The sequence below is a fragment of the Onychostoma macrolepis genome, chromosome 17, assembly GCF_012432095.1.
Source record: "Onychostoma macrolepis isolate SWU-2019 chromosome 17, ASM1243209v1, whole genome shotgun sequence".
NCBI classification, from domain to species: Eukaryota; Metazoa; Chordata; class Actinopteri; order Cypriniformes; family Cyprinidae; genus Onychostoma; species Onychostoma macrolepis.
The window spans coordinates 22,306,751-22,333,047 of record NC_081171.1 but is presented as its reverse complement, the minus strand read 5'-3'; the positions used below and the strand labels follow the sequence as shown (position 1 = coordinate 22,333,047).

At 35.6% G+C, this 26,297-nt stretch overlaps 1 protein-coding gene across 2 annotated transcripts in view; it reads left to right on the top strand.

Moving 5' to 3' along the window:
- c17h14orf180 (chromosome 17 C14orf180 homolog) overlaps positions 1–26,151 on the top strand; it is a 34,034-nt gene extending 7,883 nt beyond the window's left edge. Inside the window, exons 4-10 of one of the 2 annotated variants that reach the window (XM_058748994.1) lie at positions 8,191–8,311; positions 16,867–16,897; positions 17,051–17,159; positions 18,660–18,820; positions 19,586–19,715; positions 20,492–20,518; positions 22,231–26,151. In XM_058748994.1, the coding sequence (XP_058604977.1) occupies positions 8,191–8,311; positions 16,867–16,897; positions 17,051–17,159; positions 18,660–18,820; positions 19,586–19,715; positions 20,492–20,518; positions 22,231–22,436 (785 nt within the window). In that variant the 3' untranslated portion in view covers positions 22,437–26,151. The remainder of the gene's footprint in view (positions 1–8,190; positions 8,312–16,866; positions 16,898–17,050; positions 17,160–18,659; positions 18,821–19,585; positions 19,716–20,491; positions 20,519–22,230) is intronic. The other variant, XM_058748995.1, reaches the window with a different exon arrangement.
- Positions 26,152–26,297: the final 146 nt, after the last annotated feature.

Below are 26,297 nucleotides of genomic sequence, written 5' to 3'. Positions count from 1 at the left end.
TAGATCTAAGTAATCTAGACTGTAAAGGCGGATGCAGTAGTTCAGATAGGTACTGTGGTGCCTGGTTCTGCAAAGACTTAAATACAAATAACAAGACTTTGAAATCAATTCTGTATTTCACCGGTAACCAATGAAGTGAAATCAGAACCAGTGTGATGTGTTCACTTTTATGCTTCCCTTTTAGGAGCCGGGCTGTGGCATTTTGTACTAACTGTAAGCATGTGACACATGTCTGAGAGGCACCAATGTACAAAGAGTTACAATAGTCAAGTCGGCATGTTACAAATGCATGCATGACAGTTTCAAAGTTTTTACCAGACAAGAAAGGCTTAACCTTTGCTAAAAGACGAAGATGATAGAAACAAGACCTAACCACAGCACTTATCTGCTTATCAAATTTAAGACTGTTATCAACATCATGAGTGCTATGATCATTTGAACCAAACAAAATAATTTCAGTCTTACTCTCATTAAATTACTAGCAAGCCAAAGTTTCAGTTCGTCTAAGTAGTCTAATATAGACTTAAAGGCAAGCTTATCGTCATACTTTATAGGCAGATAAATTTGTGTGTCGTCAGCATACAGATGAAAAGATACGCCATGTCTATATAAAACAGAACCCAAAGGTAGCATGTAGAGATTAAACAGTACCGGGCCAAAAATAGATCCCTGAGGGACACCAGAACTTAAGTGTATAACAGAAGAAGAATGGTGCCCAAGGCAGAAAGTTTAACTCCTATTAGTCAAGTATGAGCGAAACCATTGCAGCACCGTACCCCAAAGACCCACACATGCTTCTAGACGTAATGAGAGAATATTATGATCAACCAGGTCAAATGCAGAGCTAAGATCTAGCAAGACCAAGGCCACAGACTGCCCAGTATCAGTGGTGAGCATTACATCATTCATGACTCTTTAGAGGGCCGATTCGGTACTGTGACGGGCTTTAAAACCAGACTGAAATTTCTTGTGTATATTGTTATCATTCAAAAAAGACAAAAGTTGGCTCAGGACCACTTTTTCTAAAATTTTTGAGAGGAAAGGTAAATTTGAAATAGGGCAAAAATTACTCAAAACGTAGAATCCAAATCCAAATGTTTTTTTTTAGATGAGGCAGAACAGAAGCAGTCGGGTAAGGTTCCAGTAAAAAGACATTTGTTGATGACAGACAACAAATCAGGGCCAGTAACATGAAAGACTTGCTTAAGATCCTGAGGGCAACTAGTAGGTTTTAAACAAGCAACAGCCTCTTTAAGAGAGTCCAAGGTGATAGGCTCAAAGACAGACCATGTAGAAGAGCAGAAAGGAACATCAAGTGAAGTATAGGCTGACAAAGGCAGTAGAGATTTAATTTGTGAGACCTTATCATTAAAAGATCTCGCGAAATCCTCACAAAGAGAATTAGATGCTTTAGGCCTAGTACTGTTACATAAAATTAACTCAGAGAAATATTTACGCTTAGCAGCTCGCTAAAATGCAGAGAGGGAGTCCTTGAGGATTTCATAAGAAACTTGTAATCTATCCTTATTCCACTTAGGTTCAGCCCTTCTACAGGTCTGTGTGAGTGAACGAGTAGTGTCATTTAACCAGGGCTTAGAGTTGTGCTTTTGTTTTTTCTTCTTAAGAGGAGCAACAACATCTAAAATATTAGAACAGGTAGTTTAAGTGTTCATCAGCATCTAGATTGCTTAAACATGAGTCCATGTCCTGATTAGCACGTAATTCAGAAAATAAAGCTGTAAAATCCTTGCTAGAGCAATCGGAAAAGACACGAGTCAGCCGTGCACGAGGTTGATGCTTATATGTAGTTCCAGTAGCCTATATGCAATCATACAAAATGCTTTAAAAACTTTAACAGAGATTTCTAGAGGGTATTTAGGGCTAAAATCGCTGAAATCCCCCTATGTAAGATTTTTCTAGTATTCGGTTTTTTATACTTTTCTAGTATTTCTAGTCTGCTGTATTCGGATGCAGCCATAAATGACCGATTATGTCATTATTCAACTAGTTTATATTAAATTAAGTCTACTAATCCATAATGAGCCTTAATATAGCCTATTAAGTTTGCCACAAAGCACAGGCAGAAGTATAGCCTAATAATTATGAAAAGGAGACATTTAAATTTTTTATTAATAAACTAATGTTTTCTTGTCGCTGTGCTGGCTCTCATCTCCACAGTAGATTGGATACGCCTTTAGAGACAAATGTAACCTTCACAGATTACATAATCAGGGAGTATTTTCTTTCGTTTTGAATTCCTTCGTTTAAAAGTAGACATTTCAAGCTTTCTGTAGATATATTTCCCATGTATGTGAGGCACCCTTATTATCAGGAAAAAATTAAAGTGATAGCTCGGGCGCCTCCCTGTCATGCATGCACATTAATAATTTTCTGCACAAACACTTGAATATGAATAATAGGTTAATAGAACACATTTATTTCAGGTTACAGTATGGGATCCGCATTAAAATAAATCTTCACAAGTCTACATCCGAGACAGATGCAGGTATTACCTGTAAATTGAAGGCTATTTGATGTTTTAAAATGATCTAAAGGCCGATGCTGCTTCAATTCGTTGATCATTAGTTGTTCTTGATCAAGATTTAACGGATGTATGCCTCTCATAAACCTGTTTTAATAAATCGCTTTTGCATTAAATAATTAAGATACAAAGCAGGTTAAGTTAAATATTATTGTACAAATAAGTATAAAATGCAACAATGTTCTCTTTCAAAATACAGGACAGGTAACAAATAGCCAAACAAAGTATGTGCGTGAGAAAAATGCATGCTGTTTTATTAAAGGAATTTTAAAATATAAACTAAAAATGTACTTGTGACAACTATTAAGTAATGTGAGAATATTGACATTTTGCAAATTAATCCATGTTTAGCCTATTGCCTAGCCTATTGAAATAGGCTACCACTTTTAATGCTACGATGCAAAGTAAACCACCATTTCTTTAGGATAATATAACACATGATTCATATTATATGAATAATACTGTACACATGTTAAATGTTTCAAACCTAAAACATGGTGTAATACTGTATTGCTGTAAATATAAGCACAGGCTCATCATAGGCTTGACATTTATCCTGCTTGAATTCGTTCAAAGAAATGCACATAACTTCATCAGTACTTAATTTGCATCTGTGAATATTAAATATTTTAACTACAGTGACCGCAGCCGTCAAATGTAACACATTGGCTAGGAAAAGCTGACGGCTGTTTGCGAAAATGTGTTTTGATGCGTTCGCTTGATAAGCGACACTAGGCGGTCAAAAGCTGCAAATGCACTTTGCAGACGCAGTGGCGGCAGTACTTATTTCGGTAAAAAGCACACTTTGGTTGGCCACCTACTGTACATCTGCTTTTATGCAGTGGTGCAACAAAGTTAATAGTGAGTAAATCCAAAGTTCTGTCATGAAACTCTAGATGGCAGAGTCCGATAGGTCAAACTCAATCTGACATAATAACATCATTATCACATGACACAGCTGATTGGTTCTTTTTGTATCAGCAGCCAATGAGCTTGCTGCTCAACATTCAAATACTTGGCTAGTGGTTGCTGTAGCAGTTGCGGTGCGCTTCAGAAACCCTCCACCTTCCCCAGCTCCACCTGTATAGATCTGCTATGGGGTGATTGTACATGCAGCAGCAGTATTTCTTACATGCTCACAGCAGCATGTTGTGAATGTATTGGCAGTAGCAAGTCTCAGTACTTGCTCTGCCGCAGCAGCAGCAGTGTTCCGCCAGTGTTGGTCTATTCCACCAAGACCAAACACATTAACACTGTCATGTACATTACTATGCCAATCCCTCTAAGAGCTGTCATGATAGAACTTACACTTCTGTTATTTTGTGTATTTTTGCTTAATCAACCCAGTAAAATAGTAGTGTTACCGGATGTGGTTGTAGATAAAAAGGGCTTGACGAAGGAGTCATGAAATGGAAATCTTTTAATAAGCTTCAACACACGTATTCCATTTTACAACATTTAGCAGAGACAACGACAAAAAGAAAACTGAGGACTTATAAAGGAAAAGGAACAAAGGAGCAAACAAGATAATAAATACAGATCAGGTGGGGATAATAAACGATGATTAACTAATGACAAAGACCGGAACAAAACCAAATAAGGGCAAACAGGAAACTAGAAGGGACAAACACGTAACAAGTAGGGTACAATGGGGCTAAAGATGCTATTATTTTCATCTAAACCACTAGATGGCACAAAAACGTGGCATAGCACTTTCCAAAACATCCGCTTTTCAAGATGCACGTGCAGATTTGTCTGATCTTTTGACTTCTTTGCTTTTTTGATCTAATTTTTTTTTTTTTTTTTTTAATGTTGTAGATTTAAGTAGCAAATGATAATCGTTAAAATTAATGCATATATTTTGAGACAAAGGTCTTCTTTATGATTTTCAGTTTTGTTTAAGATAATTAAAGCAATAGTTTTTAAATAACGAAAGAATATGTAAAAGTATGGTATTTGGGTTAAAAGCGCCCCTGCTGTTGGGGCTAAAGGTGCACAGTTATTAACATGATAATTAATAGATGGCTGACTTTTCCATTTGTTGACATGGTTTGATTCAGATGGTAAATATCATATATTATGTTGGGTGTCCATATTAGAGATAATCACCATGTTTAGAACGAAACCATCATATTTAAAAACATGATATTAATCATATCATATAATAAAATATAATTTGTTGTTACTACTGTAAATGTATATTCAATTATTATTGGATCTCCTTCAATACTTTCAGAATCTTTACTTATTAAAATGATTTTGTTTAACATTAACATTAACATTTTAATGACAGTATATTTATTAAACAAAAATTATTATTATTTTTTTTAAATAAGCAGAAAATAGTACAAAGTTTGCTAAAGTGATTGTTTTGAACAAGTATTAACTTAGACATTATTAAAAAAAAAACATTATTTTAGATGAAGTATTTGTATCAATACCTTGGGCCTTTTACCCCATGTGTGGGGTAAAAGGCCCCTCTTGCCACCTCATACATTTATAAGGGTTTTAAAAAAAAAAAAAACAACTTGAATGATTTATTTTGACACAAAATCTGTTACTCCATTAATGTTCAATACAACGTATATATTTCTTTCTGCAATTATTCATTTTAGGCGCAGTGAATAGCATATTTTGTCTTAAGGTGGGCCTTTAGCCCTGTTGAACCCTACTGGTCATTCATTCCAGAATGAACAAATCGAGTCAGTGATTGTTTCAATGGCTTACTCATGAAGATATAAGGTGCATTCCAATCAACTGCAAGTACCCTGTGAAGTAATCTTTATAGAGTATTCTTCCATCTTAAGCTTGGAATACACTACATGATTTTTGCCTCGATTTTCACCTGATTTACTGTCTGGAGAAGTTGACGCTAGTTGCCAAAAGTCAGATCCAGTCTGCAGATTTGAGTTGAGTTCATAGAAAATCGCATAGTGTATGATGGTCACAGACTCTGATCTTTTTAGCTTCAGACTTTGATTCCCTCCAGTCGGAGGAACATGTTTGATATTTTCAGCCGATTTTAAAAATGGCATAAAATGGCTCTGTCATTATTATTTCATTAAATTGTTGTCAGGTATTGCACAGTTTCTCTATATAACAATGCAGATACTTTTATGTACAGAGGTCTGTATAAAGGTATTTATTGTGTTTGAACTGGTTTGAAGACAATATATTTGGCAGTTTACTGACAGTGATAAAAGTAATGAAAAAAGCCCTTATACTGAGATTGTCACAATCTATGCTGGAGCAGAGAACGAGGAGTCGAGGAGCATAATCAAACCTTTTAATGACGCACAAACACAGGGAAACATAGAGCACGGGGGTAAAACGAACAATACCGGACATGGGGAAAATCAAGGCTTAAGAATACAGGTGAATCAAACGAGGAGAACTGAAACAGGTGAGGAGAAAATCAAACACAGACGGAGACTAATGAACTAATAATAAAGACAGGAACAGGAAGGACCAAATATGGGCATGGGGAACAAGACACACATGACAGAGATGGTTTAGCCATGTTTTATATCAATTATAGTGTAAATTATACTAACATCAGGTACATTTGGAATACTCCAAATTCATTAGAACAAGGTTGAGAACAAATTCATGTACATGCATCCATATGGTTAATTAGGCTATTATTAGTGAATGAGACACAGTTACCTATCAATGTAGCCGGCATACTAAAATTCATTAAAAAAAGCATTCCAAACCTTAGTTCCTTGACAAAAGTGTGACAAATAGACCTCTGGCGAACACTGGCACAAATTTGCCACAGATTAGCCACAAGTTTGCAGCAAATAAATAGCAAGGGTTAAATCAAGCCTTGTTCCACAAAACACTGAAAATTGACCTAACAAACCTGTCCCCAAGGTCCTGTCGGAGAGCAGTAATTTATTTAACAGAGGTTCATCTTTATTTGCCCTGAGATGCACCAGTATTTATGGATGACGAAGACCCATCAATCTCCTTCCATATAGTGGACGTCTGCCATTCCCCCTGGCCATTCTGCATGCTGCTGAGACAGCATAGATCTCTAGCATGGGCAGAGAGTACAGGAGCCTAGGGAGATATATGACCACGTTATACATTACCTCATTAAAGAGATGTTGAGCACCCTGGAAACGTTGCCTGATTCAGCGTTTTGGGCCTATGCTGCTTTGATTTTCTCCCTCTGGCCTAAACCATGCTCAGTTCCCATCATGCCCTCGGGATACACCAAACTGAAGATGTATGTGTATATACAGTGATATGGTGTCTGCTGCATTCAACAAATTTATTGGTCTTGTTTGGCTTTGAATACACAAGTGTGTTTCTTAAGGGTCGTTCACACAGAATGTGTTTTTGCATTCCATTGCACTAATTTGCCATTGTTTTTCTATGTAAACATGCACTAGAGGGATGTGCTTGAGTGCTGCACTCACGTCTTCCAACTTTTGCAATGTTTTGAGTATGAATGAGTAAGCAATGTTCTAGGTTCCAGTTAAGATTACAGTGACATTTGGGACATTACAATGGAAGTCTAAACAGTAAAGAAATAGAGATTTTTGAAGTTGAAATTTACAGTTTGTTTTTAATGGTCAAACATTCTCTTTCTGGCATTGCTGTGCATAAATTGATACAAGTTTACGTGACAACAGTTGAACACATAACTTTGCAAAGAAAGTTAACTAGTTGCCTATTAGCATGCCTATTATTAATATATTAGCTGTTTATTAGTACTTATATAGCAAATATTCTGCTTGAACATTTTCTACATCCCTAATGCTACTCAATACTTAAACTTAACAACTACTTTACTAAATATTAATAAGCAGCAGAATCGGAGTTTGTTGATGCAAAATTCATAGTTTAAGGGTTTGTTAATAGCAAGAATTGGACCTTAAAATAAAGTGTTACTGAAAGGTTTCTTGTTGATTTTATTACACTAGTCTCAAGTTAAAATGTATAATTTCATTAATAAAGTACTAGTTCACCCAAAAATAAATCAGTTACTTGCCCTCGTGTCATTGCAAACCCGTGTGACTTTTTTTTTTTCATGGAACACCAAAGGAGACAAAGATATGACTCAGAAGATCCATTTATTCATGCATCAGACATCACTATTTCTGGCTCTCACATTAGTGTGCCAGGGAGAGCTATAGCGGATGTCGTGACTTCTGTCTCTTCCTCACACAAAATGATTGTTTGACTTCAGAAGATTTGGAATTTGCTTTTCTTTTTGTAAGTTTAGAGAATTTTGTTAGTCGAAGAATGGCCAGTACATTTTTCAAAACGTCTCTTTTTGTGTTCAGCTGAAGAAAGAAAGTCATGCAAGTTCAGAACAACATGAAGATGAAAGACAATGAGAAAGCAATTGCTCTTTGTTAAGCTAGATTTCACTGGTAGCCGGGAATTTTCTTGGATTTGTCTTTGAATGGTCAAAGCTGCTGGTTCCAGTAAGTTTCTGTTTTCATACGTCTCATTTCCTTGTAAGAGCATTTGAATCTGTGGGTGTGGTGGCAGAGATCGGCCGTCTCTCCTCTCACACCCTCCCTCCCTGCCTCCCTCTCTGTCTTTTTCACTCTTGTCACAGTCTTGTTGTCTCTGTACGTGTGAGTCTCTGTGAGGGCTGTGAGGTTTCTGACAGTCTTTGTGTGAATCAGGGTCTCAGGAAGACGGAACATTGGGAACGTCAGGATGTCTGTCTCAAGAGGAGTTATCAGAACAGGCTTCACAGGCCCAGGATCTTGAGAGACTGGCTCAGCTCTGCATCATGAGCAAAAGGTAGGACGCTGAACTGACTGTGAAAATGATACTGCATGTACACAGCATGCTAGATTGTTTTTAGCAGACTAATTTTGACAAAACTGGCATGCCAAATATAGTAAGTAAGAGTAATTTCCATGACGCATGTGTATTAATAGAGATAATTTAATGAGCACTAATAGTCTAGTTACATGATTTCAGAAGATGCATTCAATCAGTCTTACATGATTTTGGCACAGCATTTCACACTTAGTCATTTTATTTGTGCTGACTGTCCACACTTAAATGTCTTGTTTATGTCTCACTCAAGAAATACTTAACTGCTGCTGTAGTAACATTTCTTTAAATATAAACAAATACAAAAAAAAAATGTTTATCTGCGTTTATGAAGAGTGAATAGTTTCATATTGTAACATGCAACTTAACTGGTTTTATTAAAGTAAAATATGTTTTAATTATGAAAAAAAATATGGGCAGAACTTCTACCTGATTTGACTCTTTAAGTACTATAAAAATATTGTAAAAAAAAAAAACATATTATAATCTAAATTAAATGTAATGTAACTTATTTGAATTGAATTTAATTATTTAATATTATTTATTGAATTTGAATGTTATGTTGTGTGGGTGTATATATTTTATTTGTATATTTTATTTTATATATATATATATATATAGTGTACATAAATATATACAGTTACAACATGAAATTCAAATAACATTCCATTATTTCAGTTATTCTCAACAGATTCTGCCTGATTTGACTTAAAATATATATGTGTGTGTGTGTGTGTGTGTGTGTATATATATATATATATATATATATATATATATATATATATATATATCAAATAGAATTATATATATATTGTATATATGGTTAATGTTCTTGGAGTGCAGTTAATATTCTGGGATTTAAATAACATTTAATTTAAGATGCATTAGGAATCACCTAGTATACTGAGTTATGTGAGCACCCATAGGGAGAGAGGAAGAGAAAGGTGACTTTTGTTATGTGAGTCTTAAGGTTTCAAATGTTACTGGGACACTCTGAGTGAGGTGTCCTCTTTCCTCCGGGGGCTTAACATGATGAGGCACTCTTTTGTAAGGCCACTAGCACATACGCTTGAGGACATTTATGACCCCCAGTTGGCACTGGTTGGGGACTTAAAGCATTTAACCTTGGAGACAGCTTGCTGGTGCCGCAGGAGAGAGGATGACATTAAACTTGAATGAGAACGAGATTGTTTTATTGCTGCCCCAATAAGATAATGTTTCACAGGACAATGAATTGTGGGGGTATCCACACCATTTGTATGTAATCCCTTAAACTCTTTGGGTTGAGTAACTGTTGAAACCTGAACAGAGTAGATCTTCAAGATCTGCTGGTTAACTAGGACAGCAGTCATGGTTGAAGTTGTTGGTATTTCAGCTTAAAAACACCCAAACTACTAAGCCAGCTCACATAACCTCATTATGTCTCCAATTATGAAATAATATCATCTAAAGGGTCAATGTCATGACACTTACTTATTGACCTGATAGTTGGACCACATGACTTTGTTAGTAAGAAATCATATTCATATTTAGAGGGGCATAAAGCTAAAAAAGTGTCCTGAAAAACAGTTCTGATCAACTGTTCTGATATCATAATGAAGAAATAAATACTAAAATAAATAAATAAATTAATAATAGAATTAAATTCTTGAACAGAAAACCTTATCAAGTCATAATAATGTCACAATAATACTTATTATCATAATAATATTACCATTATTTCTTAGAATAATGAATTAAAAAAATAAATACCCTCATTACTTGTAGGTCAGTAAGTCTCTAAAACATAGTATTAAAACATGAAAATTCTGTCACAGTTTTATAGTTCAGGTTGTGGAATGTCATGTGGTATGACTCTCCAAATACATAAAAATAATTATGGTACATAGTACACATTGTAAACGCCTCAGTTCTAACAGCATCCCTTCCTCTTTACTGCTACTTTTAGAATAAATAAACATGAATGAACAAATCATGCCTCGCTCAATCAGTGTTTCAGTTGCGGAAAGACTTCATTAAAACTTGTAAACAAACTGTCATGTAGCATTTCATTTACCTCAGGCAAGTCATCAGTGTCCACAGCTCATTATTTGCTAGAGAAATGAAGTCTAGAGAAGAGAATTTTGAGAAATATTAGACTATATACTTCATTATATTTTACTTTACCTGATGTCTTAATTATTTAATGTATGTTTAAATAAATCTTTTATGAAACAAGTTACGACAGCCACTGTGTAAATTATTCTATTTCAACAACAAATAGAAATTGTAGCCTAGAATTTAAAGTTGATTTAGAAAACTGCATTATCAAAACTGAGGTACGTACCAAACCATCGTATTTGTGTACCATTACACCCCTAATGTGTGTCTGTGTATATATGACTTCATACTTGGTGTATGACGTTGACAATATGTTTTACAGACATTATAAATTTTTCTTGGAAATGGCATAAAGTTTTTTTTTCTTTGTTTGTTTTTTTTTTTTTTTACAAAATTTAAAAAGTGCATTTCTAAAGGCTTTTGAAAACAAACTAGAACTTTTTTATCGTGGACAGTAAACACTGTTCCATCACTGACTCTTGAATCAATATTTCATGTGCCTTTTTAGTCCTAATAACTCAAAATGTGGTTGTTATTTTTAGGGTAACAAATACATTTACTTATAAAGGTCTGTTTATTATGACACAAAATGCAGCTCAAGCCCTATGGAGTGAATAGGAAGTGGTTCTGCCTCTTGAATCTTTCAGTGTCGGGGCAGGAAATGCTCTTGCTGAGAGCTTTGCCATGTTGTGTCCGATCAAATGTCCTCTGAGGACAATCCAAAACAGTGCAAACCAACACCTAGTCATTATTAATTAAAGCAGAGCCATAATAACCATGCTGACATAATGTATTGGCTTTGAAAACATGCTTTGGACATTCGAGAGAAGTATGGAAGAGTATAAAAAAAATGGCATTCAGAACATTAATAATATGTGAATGATCCAAATTAAATTATTGACCTATATCCAAAAAAAAGCTAAATAAAGTACAATACGAGTAATTTTACCAAACAGTATTGATGCAATCAGGATCTTGTAATGCTAAATGATCACATGAGGAAAAACTTCCATCCCAAATCCCTCGGAAATTTCTCAATATACACCCTGAGGGCAAACTGCCGCCCATCCAAACAGCACAGTTCTTCACACACATGCCAGGAGTTCCAGCCAAAAAGGAGAGTGTGCCATATCTCTGGCACGGGAGGCATATTTCCACTAGCTCCAGTAGGAATCACAGCACACATGTGCCTGGATTTGTTGTGACGGGTGCTGTAATGGATCTGAATACCTCAGAGAGCCTGACTGAGGTGGGCTATTGCTGTGGCTTTCTGTCTCTGTGCTTAAATAAAGCAAAGGTGCAGGCCAGTGGGATCAAATGGAGCTTAATGGTTATGTGCTCTACTTTTTTTTTAAACAACCGCTTCCCGATACTATTTGTAAATGTGGTGAAAATAGACTTAGAAGAACAGAATCTACGTGGATAAAATGTGTGAGTCACAGAGGATTTAGATAAAGGATGCACACATTGTTTGCACATCTTTGGTGCCGGCGTAGTTTATCATGCATGTCTGTGTTATTTAAATTTGTCTGTATTTGCTTTAACAAATGCTCATATGTACTGAACCCTATGAGTCATGTGTTTACCATGTGATGACTTACAGGAGGAGGGCATAATTACTCCTCATGCTATTTATACAGTATGCATTATATACTGCACACAGTCTAAGTGAATTTTTGCCCCCATTTTTCATGAGCTGAACTCAAAGATCTAAGGCTTTTCTATGTACACAAAAGGCCTATTTTTCTCAAATATTGTTCACAAATCTGTGTTAGTGAGCACATCTCCTTTGCGAGATACTCCATCCACCTCACAGGTGTGGCATATCAAGATGCTGATTAGACAGCATGATTATTGCACAGGTGTGCCTTAGGCTGGCCACAATAAAAGGCCACTCTAAAATGTGCAGTTTTACTGTATTAAGGGGGTCCAAAAACCAGTCAGTATCTGGTGTGACCACCATTTGCCTCACGCAGTGCAACACATCTCCTTCGCATAGAGTTGATCAGGTTGTTGATCGTGGCCTGTGAAATGTTGGTCCACTCCTCTTCAATGGCTGTGCGAAGTTGCTGGATATTGGCAGGAACTGGAACACGCTGTCATATACGCTGATCCAGAGCATCCCAAACATGCTCAATGGGTGACATGTCCGGTGAGTATGCTGGCCATGCAAGAACTGGGATGTTTTCAGCTTCCAGGAATTGTGTACAGATCCTTGCAACATGGGGCCGTGCATTATCATGCTGCAACATGAGGTGATGGTCGTGGATGAATGGCACAACAATGGGTCTCAGGGTCTCGTCACGGTATCTCTGTGCATTCAAAATGCCATCAATAAAATGCACCTGTGTTCATTGTCCATAACATACGCCTGCCCATACCATAACCCCACCACCACCATGGGCCGCTCAATCCACAATGTTGACATCAGCAAATTCCTCACCCACATGATGCCATACACGCTGTCTGCCATCTGCCCTGTACAGTGAAAACCGGGATTCATCCATGAAGAGAACACCTCTCCAAAGTGCCAGACGCCGTCGAATGTGAGCATTTGCCCACTCAAGTCGGTTACGACGACGAACTGCAGTCAGGTCGAGACCCCGATGAGGATGACGAGCATGCAGATGAGCTTCCCTGAGAAGGTTTCTGACAGTTTGTGCAGAAATTCTTTGGTTATGCAAACCGATTGTTGCAGCAGCTGTCTGGATGGCTGGTCTCAGACGATCTTGGAGGTGAAGATGCTGGATGTGGAGGTCCTGGGGTGGTGTGATTACACGTGGTCTGCAGTTGTGAAGCCGGTTGGATGTACTGCGAAATTCTCTGAAACGCCTTTGGAGACGGCTTATGGTAGAGAAATGAACATTCAATTAACGGGCAACAGCTCTGGTGGACATTCCTGCGGTCAGCATGCCAATTGCACGCTCCCTCAAAACTTGCAACATCTGTGGCATTGTGCTGTGTGATAAAACTGCACATTTTAGAGTGGCCTTTTATTGTGACCAGCCTAAGGCACACCTGTGCAATAATCATGCTGTCTAATCAGCATCTTGATATGCCACACCTGTGAGGTGGATGGAGTATCTCAGCAAAGGAGAAGTGCTCACTAACACAGATTTAGACAGATTTGTGAACAATATTTGAGAGAAATAGGCCTTTTGTGTACATAGAAAAAGTCTTAGATGTTTGAGTTCAGCTCATGAAAAATGGGTGCAAAAACAAAAGTGTTGCGTTTATAATTTTCTTCAGTGTATTTTGACACAGGCACAATTTTTATTATTTTAGCTGCTGACCAAAACATATTCAAGTTACAGTTATATGTGTGATTAAAGTACATACTTTGAGCTTGAATTTGAGGGTATTCTCAACAAAATTGGAGAAAAGGTTAAGGAATTACAGCTCTTTAATAAGTACCTCCCCCCTTTTTCAAGGGACCATAAGTAATTGGACAATTGACTCAAAAGCTGTTTCATGGGCTATTATTTCTACAGCAGTTAAGCAGGTAAAAGTTCTGGACTTGATTCTAAGTGTTTCATGTGCATTTGGAAGCTGTTGCTGTGAACCCACATCATGCTGTCAAAGGATCTTTCCATACAAGTTAAAAAGACAATTGTTAGGCTTCAAAAACAAAACAAATCCATTAGAGAGATAGCAGGAACATTAAGAGTGGCCAAATCAACAGTTTGGTACATTCTGAGAAAATAAAAGAACACACTGGTGAGCTCAGCAACATAAAAAGGCCTGGACGTCCACGGAGGACAACAGTGGTGATGATCGGAGGATCCTCTCCGTTGTAAAGAAAAACCCTTTCACAACATCTAGCCAAGAGAAGAACACTCTCCAGGAGGTAGACGTGTCAGTGTCAAAGTCTGCAATCAAGAGAAGACTTCACAAGAACAAATACAGAGGGTTCACCACAAGGTGCAAACAAGGTCAGATTAGACTTTGCCAAAAAACATCTTAAAAAGCCAGACCACTTCTGGAAAAGCATTCTTTGGACGGCTGAAATTAAGATTAACCTGTATCAGAACGGCGGGAAGAAAAAAGTATGAAGAAGGCTTGGAACAGCTCATGATCCAAAGCATACAACATCATCTGTGAAACATGGCGGAGCAGTGTGATGGCAGGAACATGCATGGATTCCAGCGGCACTGGTTACTGGTGTTTAGTGATAATGTGACAGAAGACAGAAGCAGCCGGATGAATTCTGAAGTGTTTAGGGATATACTGTCTGCCCAGATTCAGCCAAATGCAGCAAAGTTGATTGGACGGCGCTTCATAGTACAAATGGACGATGGCCCAAAATATACAGCAAAAGCAACCCAGGAGTTTTTGAAGATAAAAAAGTGGAATATTCTGCAATGGCCAAGTCAATCTCCTGATCTCAACCCGACTGAGGAAGCATTTCACTCGCTGAAGACACAACTAAAGGCAGAAAGACCCAGAAACAAACAACAACTGAAGTCAGCTGCAGCAAAGGCCTGGCAAAGCATCACAAAGGAGGAAACCCAGTCTCTGGTGATGTCTATGAGTTCCAGACTTGAGGCAGTCATTGCCTGCAAAGGATTCTCAACAAAATATTAAAAATGAACATTTTATTTATGATTATATTTATTTGTCCAATTACATTTGAGCCCCTGAAAAATGGGGGGACTGTGTATAAAAATGGTTGTAATTCCTAAACATTTTATGTGATAGATTTTTGTGCAATCCCTAGAATTAAAGCTTAAAGTCTGCACTTCAATTTCATATTGATTGTTTTATTTTTAATTCTGTTCTGGTGGCATACAGAGCCAAAATTATGAAAATTGTGCCAGTGTCCAAATATATAAGGACCTAACTGTAAATGTATTTATAATTATGAAGTTGAAATTTAGTACATACAAATATATTACATTTAAATATAATATCAAATTAAATTATAGATAATAAAAATTAACTCAAATTACTTTACATGTGCAACACATCAAAATAAATGTACTTCTTTAAAGTACAACAAAAGATTATAAAATGATTTAAAATGTACTTTAAATTAGACATTTTGATTCGACATTATTACAGAGTGCACTTTTTAAGAAACATAGTTATGAAACTGTGCTCTCTGTATACTCTATTTTATTTTAAGTGGCCTTTTATTTATATTTATATATATGCAAACAGTTTTTTAAATAATACTTTTAATATTTGTCAGTACACTACAAGTGCATGTTCAATACAATTAAGTGCACTTCCTTTTCACAAGGGTATAGTATGCAACATAAACCAAAATTTGAAGTATGAACAAGAGCATGCTGTATACTGTATCCCACAATGCAACATCCTGGCCTTCCATTGCCACTATGATGAAGTGATATCTTTTTACACAAAATGGGATTCAAACATAAATATATATATATATATTTTAATTTATTTAATTATTTTTTTTAAGTCTTTGCAAGCTTTTATCATTTGCTTATTGAAATTATTACAATATAACATACTTGCATGTTTGAGTTTATTAAACTAGCATTTTGCATGTTTTTTTTCACATACATTTTCAAAACAGTAGGCAGTATATTGTATATAGTACACAGTTAGCAGTATGCTAGTATTCCTTTTTGAATTCAGACAGTGTGACAGTGCTGTCTGTCAAGGGTTTCTCCAGTGTCAAGAGAGTAGTTATATAAGGTTTTATCGCAGGTGAGAGATCCAGTGAATGTCAAGTGTTTGCCTGACAGACTCTCTCTCGTTCGCACTTCCTTGTATAACTACTCATCTGCTGTAATACGTTTTGATAAGCAAATAAACTTGATACTAAGCCAATAGTTACGTCCTAACATGCTTTACTGTAGTGACTCATACTCACATAGAGGAAGCATTATGGTCTTTGCTTTGATCTCCTCTTATATATTCCATTAGATAGACTGATATTGTTGCTCACAGAACACATATCAATATTAATGATCCGTCTGGTATATTATGTTGAAATATGCGATATTATACTAGACCCACTCTGCAGATACACTCTTATTCTCTCCCTCTTCATGACTGTGGTAATAGAAAAAAGTCAACCAAATCCTGAAGGCGTAATCAATGATATAGATTTGCTGATCGATGATAGAGAACATGTGCATGAATCTCTCTCCCATGTGCAGTAAACAGACAGACGCATTCTCAGTAATGTTCAGACTATACACTTCCATTTGTGCTTCCATGTGTTTTTTATGACTATGTATGTACACTACACATTGTATGCATGAAACCCCCCGAAAGGAATGTTGTATCCCACAATGTGACCTCTAGAAATAATATCAGTTGTGATTTTCTTTGTAAACATTTAATTTATAATAACATTATAATAAATTTGATTTCAAGAACAATTTTACACATGCAAAATACTAAATTCTAACATTTGTGTCACTCTCCATTGCTTTCAGACCCCACCTTGCTTTAGAATACAGTGGCAAGGTATGTACATTTTATTTATTTTTTATATATATATATATATATATATATATATATATATGACAGAAGGCTTTTGAAGAGGAGAAATCTGAAGAACTGTTATAGTAATTGTCACTTTTCCATTATATATATATATTTTTTTTTTTTTCCATTTAGGCCACAAAAATCCACCAAAGGGCTTTTGGTAACGATCACCCCATCACAGCCCGGAGTCTGGAGCTGCTAGCCACTGTCTATGCAGAGATCGGCAAAACAGAATATACAAGTAATGTAACTATGGGAAATGTCAAATTGGCACTAAAACATGATTTTTCAAAACATTACATCAATTACAGAAGGCTCATTGTCGTAATAAAAATGTACCTTAAAAAGGGATAGCACCCTCATGTCATTCCAGTTGTTTAATAAAGTCATTATTTTTGTTTTCTTTGCACATGAAAAGTATTTTTGTAGCTTCATAACATTATGGTTGATCCACTGATGTCACATGGGCAATTTGAACAATGTCCTTCTGGGCCTTGAATGTTGTAGTTCCCTTGTTGTCTATGCATGGTCAGAATGCTTCGTTCATTCCGAAGATGACAAATGGATCCTCTAAAGTGAATGGGTGCCGTCAGAAACAGAGTCCAAACAGCTGATAAAAACATCACAATAATCCACAAGTAATCAATGTCTTGTAAAGCGAAAAGTTGCGTGTTTATAAGAATCAAATACTTCAAGATATTTTTAACTTCAAACTGTCTTTACAAGATGTTAATTGATGGACTGAAGTCGTGTGGATTACTGTGATGTTTTTATCAGCTGTTTGGACTCCCTCCATTTTGACGGCACCCATTCAGTGCTGAGGATCCATTGGTGAGCAAGTTATGTAATACAGTACCAAATTTCTCCAAATCTCTTCTGATGAAAAAACAAACTAATCTACATTTTGGATGGTAAATTTTCAGCAAATGTTCATTTTTGGTTGAACTATTCCTTTAAAGCATTAGCTTTATATAATTTAGTTTCATTTATTTATAATTTATATTTCTTATGACAGTAGTGGCTATTTACAGAACCACGTTACCACAGTAATTTGCCATATGGTAAATCTGTATAAAGCTTATTTAAGCACACCTGCTTTGCAATTTACTGTACAATCTACTGTACAATCTACTGTACAAAATTTACTGCAAAATATCCACCGTAACTTGGAAGCAGCTTCTAGTGAAAGCTTTTGAGAATTTAACTCATATAGAGCCATTTACTCCTTCCACTTAGTGAGGAAGCAAGGAATATGTACTACTAAAAGCCTACTGTACATAGTTCTGTACGATAAAAGCTAAATCGCCTGAATGAGTAAACATTTATTCCAAGCATGCACTTTCTGTCTGCAGCTGATGGCGTTTTAGATCTCAGGCAGAAAAGCCATGTCGTGTCTATGACAGTTTGAGGCCAGGGCATTTTTGTAAGCAGAAATGCTTTGCTAGTTTTGTGGGGGGACGTGTCATTCTGCGTCTTCCCTATTGCCTTTTTCCTGGACAATGAAAAATGTATTGTATAGGGCAGCAATGTGTCAAATGTCAAACTCAGCTGCAGAGTCAGCTTTCTGAGAGAAAATGCTTTCGCCACAACATATCACCTGCGTGACACTGTGTCATAGTTTCAATGCTAAACGAGTTTCATCATGCAAACTGTTCCGACTAGAAACAAATATGTGTTGCTTTTGCTGATGTGATGTCAAATATGTTGTTCTGCAGTTTGTGAAGTGCATTTTATATTACAGATTCTTTGGGAGAGTGTGTGTCGACTCTTTCCAAAAGGTTCTCAGCCACCGAGTCATTCAGCGATGCTCTGAGTAGCATCTCTCATAGCCATAAGGACAGACACTCTGAACTGCGACACAGAAAAGAGCCATACATACAACAGGAAACTCCTAAAACGAAGGTAATACTGCAGCCAGTGACATTTGGCACCGACACCATGATAAAGTAAAACAAAAATCGAATTTCTTAGAAATGTACTTTTTGCATTTATGTTGGGTTTATATTATTAAATTTAATGAATGTGTAATCTGGTGTAACCGTCAAGTAAAGACACCATATACACCTGAGTACATATTCATTCATTTCAAAAATATTTTACATTATATGTTTTTTAAAGAAAAAAGTATATTTTAAATAGCATGAATTAATAATTGATAAATATTACTAGGTTTTTTTTAGGAGTTGCACCAAATGACATTTTACGACCTTGTCATAAAACAGACCAAATTTTCCAATATTATCAGATTCTTCTTTTTCCTTCATTTTGATATCAGGACATTTGTATCATCCTGAAATGTTTGACTTTGTGCCTTCAAAAAAACACATACTCAGTATAAAGGTGCATTTAAGTCATTGTATTTACATATTTACAGTATGAAATGCATTTTTAATTTATTTTTCACTAAATTATTACATTTGTCACATCATTGACCCACAACTTAATGTGATGTACTCACATATATTACAGGACATATTTTTGGGCTATCATCTTTACTTGTGTAAATCACATTGTTTTTCATTCTACTTTTTCTGTTAACATGTCATGATATTTTATTGCAAACAATCTTGTCAAATGAAATGCGTGTCTACTGCCACAGTCAAATGACTTCATATTGCTTATATCAAACATTGTAGAAGTCAATAGTTTTGTCTTTTCTGATTTCAGGTCATAAATGAAAAACTGCCCACCTCTATTCTGAAAAGGTCCAACGTGAGCAATGTGGAGTCAGACTCATCGCGCAAGCGAAAAACCGAGAGGCGGGTTCGCTTCAGAGAGCCCGAGATCACTGTTCATGGTGAGTGAGTTCAAACAAACCTGCTCTAGCAGTCCCTAAAATCTCCAGGGACTCTTTGAACTGTTCTTTAAAGTGGTTCTCTGCATTATTAAGGGCTGGCACTTAAAAATAGTAAAGTAAATTAAACATGTTGAAGTGGGTTGTAAAAGATTGTTCTCATTGAGATCTGTGGTTAATGAATCCCCTCATTTTGAAAAAAAGAAAAGAAGGGATGCACAAACATACCCAAGTGATTTACTTTCAAATTAATTATACATGCAAATTAGGTAGTGTGCAATCTGTGCCAACAACACTGTTATGTTAATGAAACAACGAATTTAATTTAAGGAATTTAAGGAAGGTAGTAATTCAGGGCGCCAGTGTAGTTTGTTTAGATGCGCAGTTTGTCTTTCTCTCGAGAGCTTATTTCGAAAGGCCTTATTGCAAAACCCAGTAAGAATGAAGGTCATGTGCTTCTGTGTCTCCAAAGATTTAAGCGCGGTCACATTAGCGAAGGTCCTTTGTCAGTTGTCAATGTTATAGCGGCGTATGAACCAAGCAACATAATGTTCCTCAGCGCAGCGAATCAGTGTGACCAATTTGAAATTGTTGCGCAATCTGCTTGGGGAAATCTTTTGCCCTCATGCGATGTGGATTACTGTTGAAATGCCTGTATTTTGTGGAGCGGTAAATGTGGCTGCACCTTTAGTTATTTGAATGGTTATTGGTTTTACAAAGATTTTGACCAACTTGAACTCAAACCTAAACCATTCTTACCTTTTATGTTGGGTTTCCAGACATTCCGTACTATGACTGTTTAGGAGGTAAGTAGATAAGAAATGTGTTGGACAATGTGGTGGATCTCAAAAATGCATGAAAAGATGCATGATTTTCTTGCATGAAATCTGGGACTCAGAACAGCCTGAGCATTTATAAGTAGCCATTTGCTGTGGTTTTATATGTGTACATGAAGGAACTGCAGTTTGTTCACCGTTGCCTGTTAAATTTTACATTGAGGTATATCACGCATGTACGACCAAAAGAAAGTGACCTTTTTCTTAATTTTCTTTGGTTAAAAGTGCAGTTAGCGGTGTTAGCTCTTGTGGAATTTCCCCAGACTTAGCCAGTAAATAATGCTGCTTCATGTGATTATCAGAAATTTCCTTCTCTTATTAAAGCCAAAATGTATGAAAACATTTTGTCAATATTAGCTTGAATAAAATGTAGTGTCCCATTTGTAGAAAACCATATAAACAATACATTCATCTAGACTGTCAGCTAACAATTCTGGAATTTTGGTCAAATAAATTATGTTTTTGCTGTGTAAAATACATATAATGTGTATCAAATGATTATGTACAGTACGTAATGTCTATCTAAAGCAACGTTAGTAAAATTGCCTCTCACAAGACAAGCTAAAAGCTAACTAGCATGCTCACAGCTTGCATTTTTCTGTATGGGATGGCCTGTGAATGTGCAAACTGATTCAAAGTATGAAAGTAATAAAAACTATGAAAAAATAAAAAATAAAATACTTAGAGCATATTTAAAGAATTACTACGAAGCCCTGCACATGACATGTAGGAGAAGAAAAGAAAAAATCTATATATATACATATACATACATGTATGTATATGTATATGTATATATATATATATATATATATATATATACATATAAGAATATGTTCCCATATTTTTCTTTGGTTTTTGGTTTTCTTATTATATAAGAAAATAAGAATGTGTTCCCACAACTTATTTTGTTCCCTCATTTTAGTTAGTTACTTGATTTAAGGTACGTTTACACTACGGTGATCTACTAAAAACAGAAAAGTTCTTCCTTTACATTTTTTGCGTACAGACAGCAATGTTGTCAAAACAATTGTCTTTCACCCAGGATGCGTGAAAACGGCTTAAAATTGCTGTATTATGCATGCCAGATCAGTAGATGGCAATGTCACTTTGTAAAGAAACACTACACAAACATGATACACATGTGCATGACGTCACCATTTTCACAAATTTCATTTTTGTAGTTTACACAGAGATTATAGCGGAATCGTTTTCAAAAACTTTGAAACATATTTTCAGAAGTTTGTTTGCAGGCTCCAAAAACCGCAGTTGTCATGTAAATGAATGTCAAAAACACAAGTTTTCTGTTTTTGGTTGAAAATGGTGTTGTGTAAACACCTCCTTAGTAAATCATGGCAACGTTGTACTAATTCGTTCCCTTGTTTTAATTAAATCAAAATGAGGGAAAGAAGTAGCACACCGTGACCACAATTTACTAAAACAAGAGAGTGAATTAATAAATTACGATAACTAACTTTTAATTTGTGGCCATGATTTAACCAAAATGAGGTAATGAATTGTAGCTGTGAATTAATGCTATGAAAATGAAGGAAATAATTCTTAATTTGTGGCCATGCTAGATATGTTTTTGGGGGGTTTTTTCTGCATTTCATATGGCTCTGCTTTAGACTGTTTTAAACAGTTGCACAGCAAAAAAAATTAGCATTTCAAATTTTGTGTTCCAGTCTACGACACTCCCCAGAGCCGTCTGCATCTGGCCCTGCTCACCTGTCTGTTCCTGCTTCTGTCTGCGCTGGGTCTAGCACTGTACTGCACGGACCGCCGGAGACCCCAGCGCGCCTGTGAAGAGCTGCAGACGGCACTGGCTGTGTACCTGCTTCAGTTCAAACAGATTGTTTGGGCCTGCTGGATCTGGTTGACCATGCAATGACCATAACTGACCACATGGGGCAGCAACGGGCAGGGGAAAAAAACATAAAAGGTCAGGATGTTTTTTGAAGGACTGTGGAGGAAATGAAAGATAAAGGTCCTCTTGTTTTATTTATTGCTTTATTTTCACTGTTATAATCAGACTGGCCACCAGTCAAATTTTCTGAGGATGTTCAACATCCACTTCTTTTATTTTGTGGATGATTAAAGGCCATGTGCTTTTCCACACCATTAAGGGATGGTGTGCCTTTTTGCCCTTTATGGTGGCATAGCTAATAATATTTAGATCTCTGTATGTAGCTCTTTTTCCTCGTATAGTGGTTCTGGATGGTATGTTTTAAAGGAATTGTTCACCAAAAATGAAAATTTGCTGAAAATGTACTCATCCTAAAGCCATCCAATATGTAGATGAGTTTGTTTCTTTATCAGAACAGATTTAGAGAAATTTAGCATAACATCACTTGCTCACCAGTGGATCCTCTGTAGTAAATGGGTGCCATCAGAATGAGAGTGAAAAAAATATCATAATGATATAAAAGTATTCCACACATTCTGTGAAGCAAAAAGCTGAGGTTGTGAGAAACAAATCCATTGTTAAGGCGTTTTAAACTTTAAACCCTTTTACTTGTGAATTACTGTGATGTTTTTATCAGCTCTTTGGACTCTCATTCCGACGGCACCCATTCACTGCAGAGGATCCATTGATGTACAAGTTACGTAATGCTAAATATCTCCAAATCTGTTCCAGTGAATAAACAAACTCATATAGATCTTGATTAGCCTGAGGTTGAGTACATTTTCAGTACATTTTTATTTTGGGCTGAATTTTTACAACCTTTAAAGCATCTTTTGGTCCTTTTCCAAAGAATACTTGTGCAGCAATATTAATTAAAACCTTTAGCACTCAGAATTATACAAGACTGTCGAGAGAGAAAACGAATGAATGAATTCCGTCCACAGGTAGAGCCCGACTGATATATTAATAGGTCAGTATTATCAGTCAAATTAGGCATGCAAGACATTAAATACCTTTACAGGTCTCTAATAAGCAATATGAAAAAGAGCCACATGTAACGGTGAGTACATGCATAATATCGTGTGCATTGTCACAAATAGTTACATTTTAGTGCCGAGAACACATTGCATGTGCTTATAGAATGAGTAAACGCATGGTTGGATCATTTCCTGCTAGTGCTGTTCTTTGTGTTCATTTGCTTTATATAATATTTACCTCAAAGTTTTGTATCAAAAATGGTTGATTTCTGAAGCGCTATTTTTGTCTTTAAATAGCAATATAAGGGCTTTCTGATTCAAAGAGTGAATTTAGGAAACTGCTGAAATAAATTTACTGTATAACAAAAATAAAGACGGGATTGAGTTGGAAATATGTTTATCCAAGAATGGATTTATTTTCATCCAGCTTCAAAACATCTTAATATTTTGATTTTGGTGCAACCATGTCATTTTATTAGAATTAGAATTAAGACGTGATCCTCATTTTTATTGAGGATTCTCCTAAAATTTAAGTTATTTAATAATATAATTAAAATGTTACATTGTTATTAGTAAGATGTCATGTGGTGCAACTCCCCAAAAACTTAATTATAATTTAGTTTTATAAAAGATTTTATAAAATATTATTTTCTTCTCTTTACCGTGAACACTCTTATGTCATTGACTCATTATTGGATCAGACCCAAAATCAGTCGGGCTTTACAGATTGTGCACACTGTATTCTCTATGAACCAATGTATCACATTATATGACCCTTTTAATATAAAATAATATTTCATTTATTCAATGCTTTTATTTTTAATGCACTTACTGTACATAATGTGGTTGAATGTGTCTGTGGAATGCAAGACAATGCTATTTATTTTACTAATAATCAAATAGGTTTAGAATACAAATATGCGTTTTATGCATTTATCAAACATGTGAATGACACTAATCATTGTTAAAGAATATATTTCAATGTAAAGAGAAAAGAGAACTGGCACAATGATGACATCTTTAGCATTTATCTACTTTACAAGAAACGAAGGGCAAAGCTGTTCTGTTAAGCACAAACGTTTCCATCTGCCACAAATTCTCTCAGAAAGAGAAACAAGACTGTTGAAGGTTGAGTTGGCCATATATTGTGTCATGCACTGCCAGATTTAACTGGCAAATGAAAGAATGCCATTTTAAATAGCTGAATTCTTTATGATACTCGCACTATTTCAGTTTATATTTTACATAAACCTGTACCAGCATCTTGGGTTAAGCCTAATAATGGTGCATTCATTTGTTTTACTATGTTTTATAAGAATTTTCTTTTTCTATCTTTTTTACTGTTCCACTCAAGTTTTACACTTTTAGTCTCTTAATCTTTCTTTATAGCAGCAGCTGTTCAGTATATATTTTTCTAGTTTTTGGGCAAGCATTTTCTATCAAATTATATCAGCCTTTGGTTTCTAGTGTCAAAAATTGCATATTTTCCATTAGCATACAAGCTGGCATGTATTGCTTGAATTAAAGCGACAGTACACCCAAAATTGAAAACTCTGTCATCATGAAGAGATATTATAAACACACACAACACGCCACGCCACACCACACACGCACGCACCCACGCACACACACAAACACGCACACACATGTTCAAAAGTTTGGGGTCAGTTAGAATTTTTTCTGAAATAAATTAACATTTTTATTCAGCACGGATGCATTAAATTGATCAAAAGGGACAATAAAGACATTTATAATGTTATAACAAATTTCTATATCAAATTAATGCTGTTCTCATTATCCTGAGAAAAAAAAGATAAGAAATATTTCTTGAACAGCAAATCAGCCAATTAGAATAACTTCTGAAGAATCATGTGACACAGAATACAGGAGTAGTGATGCTTTAATATCACGGGAATAAATTACATTTTAAAATACGGTATATTAAAATATAAAATTTATATTTTCAATTGTAGTAATATCTATAATATTTTACTGTATTTTTAATCAAATAAATTCAGTTTTGTCAAGAGTTTTCTTTAAAAATCTTACTGACCCCAAATGTTTAATATTTATTAAAAATGCAGTTGAATTAATCTCCATAAATACAACTGATTAAGAGAAATAAGTTAAAGGTGCACGAATCATTAACAAAACTACTGTGACCTGCATCAAATCACTGTGAGTTACTTGGATAGAAACACCTGAAAATGTCAAAACACAAAACAAATGTTTCATTATATCAGAATATTTTGTGCACTATATGTCTAAGTAGTACATTTATGCAACATATTATTAGCACACTTGCTTACTATACCCATTTCAGGGGAATTCGGATGACAAAAGGGAAATAAACTAAATATGTTGTACTGTTGAGCTAGCCAATCGCTGAAGCAATAAAATCACCCCAGGACAAGTACAAATTCTCTGTGTTTAGTCTCTCTGTAATGTTTATTTCAATAGAGGTGCTTTATGGCAGTATATTCACTGCATTTCTTTTGTTTCAAATATTCAAGACCAAAAATAGCTCTAAATTATCACTATAGTTTAAAGACTGAATTGTATTTATTTCATGATCAGAAAAACCAACAATTGCTTTGTATTTCCATCATCATTGCTGTTTATACTGCTATTACTGCTTTTATTAAATAAAAGCCCTACAATGTTGCAAGTTGCAGAGATGTGTTCACACTATTACACAATAAATAAAATGATGCACAAAACAATCTTATGCATAATGTTTTATACTCGGAAACGTGGGCCTGAGTGTGTTACAGAGTTACAGTGAATCACGACTCATGCTCACACATAAACTAGCAAAACTAAAACAGAATCCTTTAGGGTTAGGAGGACTAGTTATCATAAGATGCTT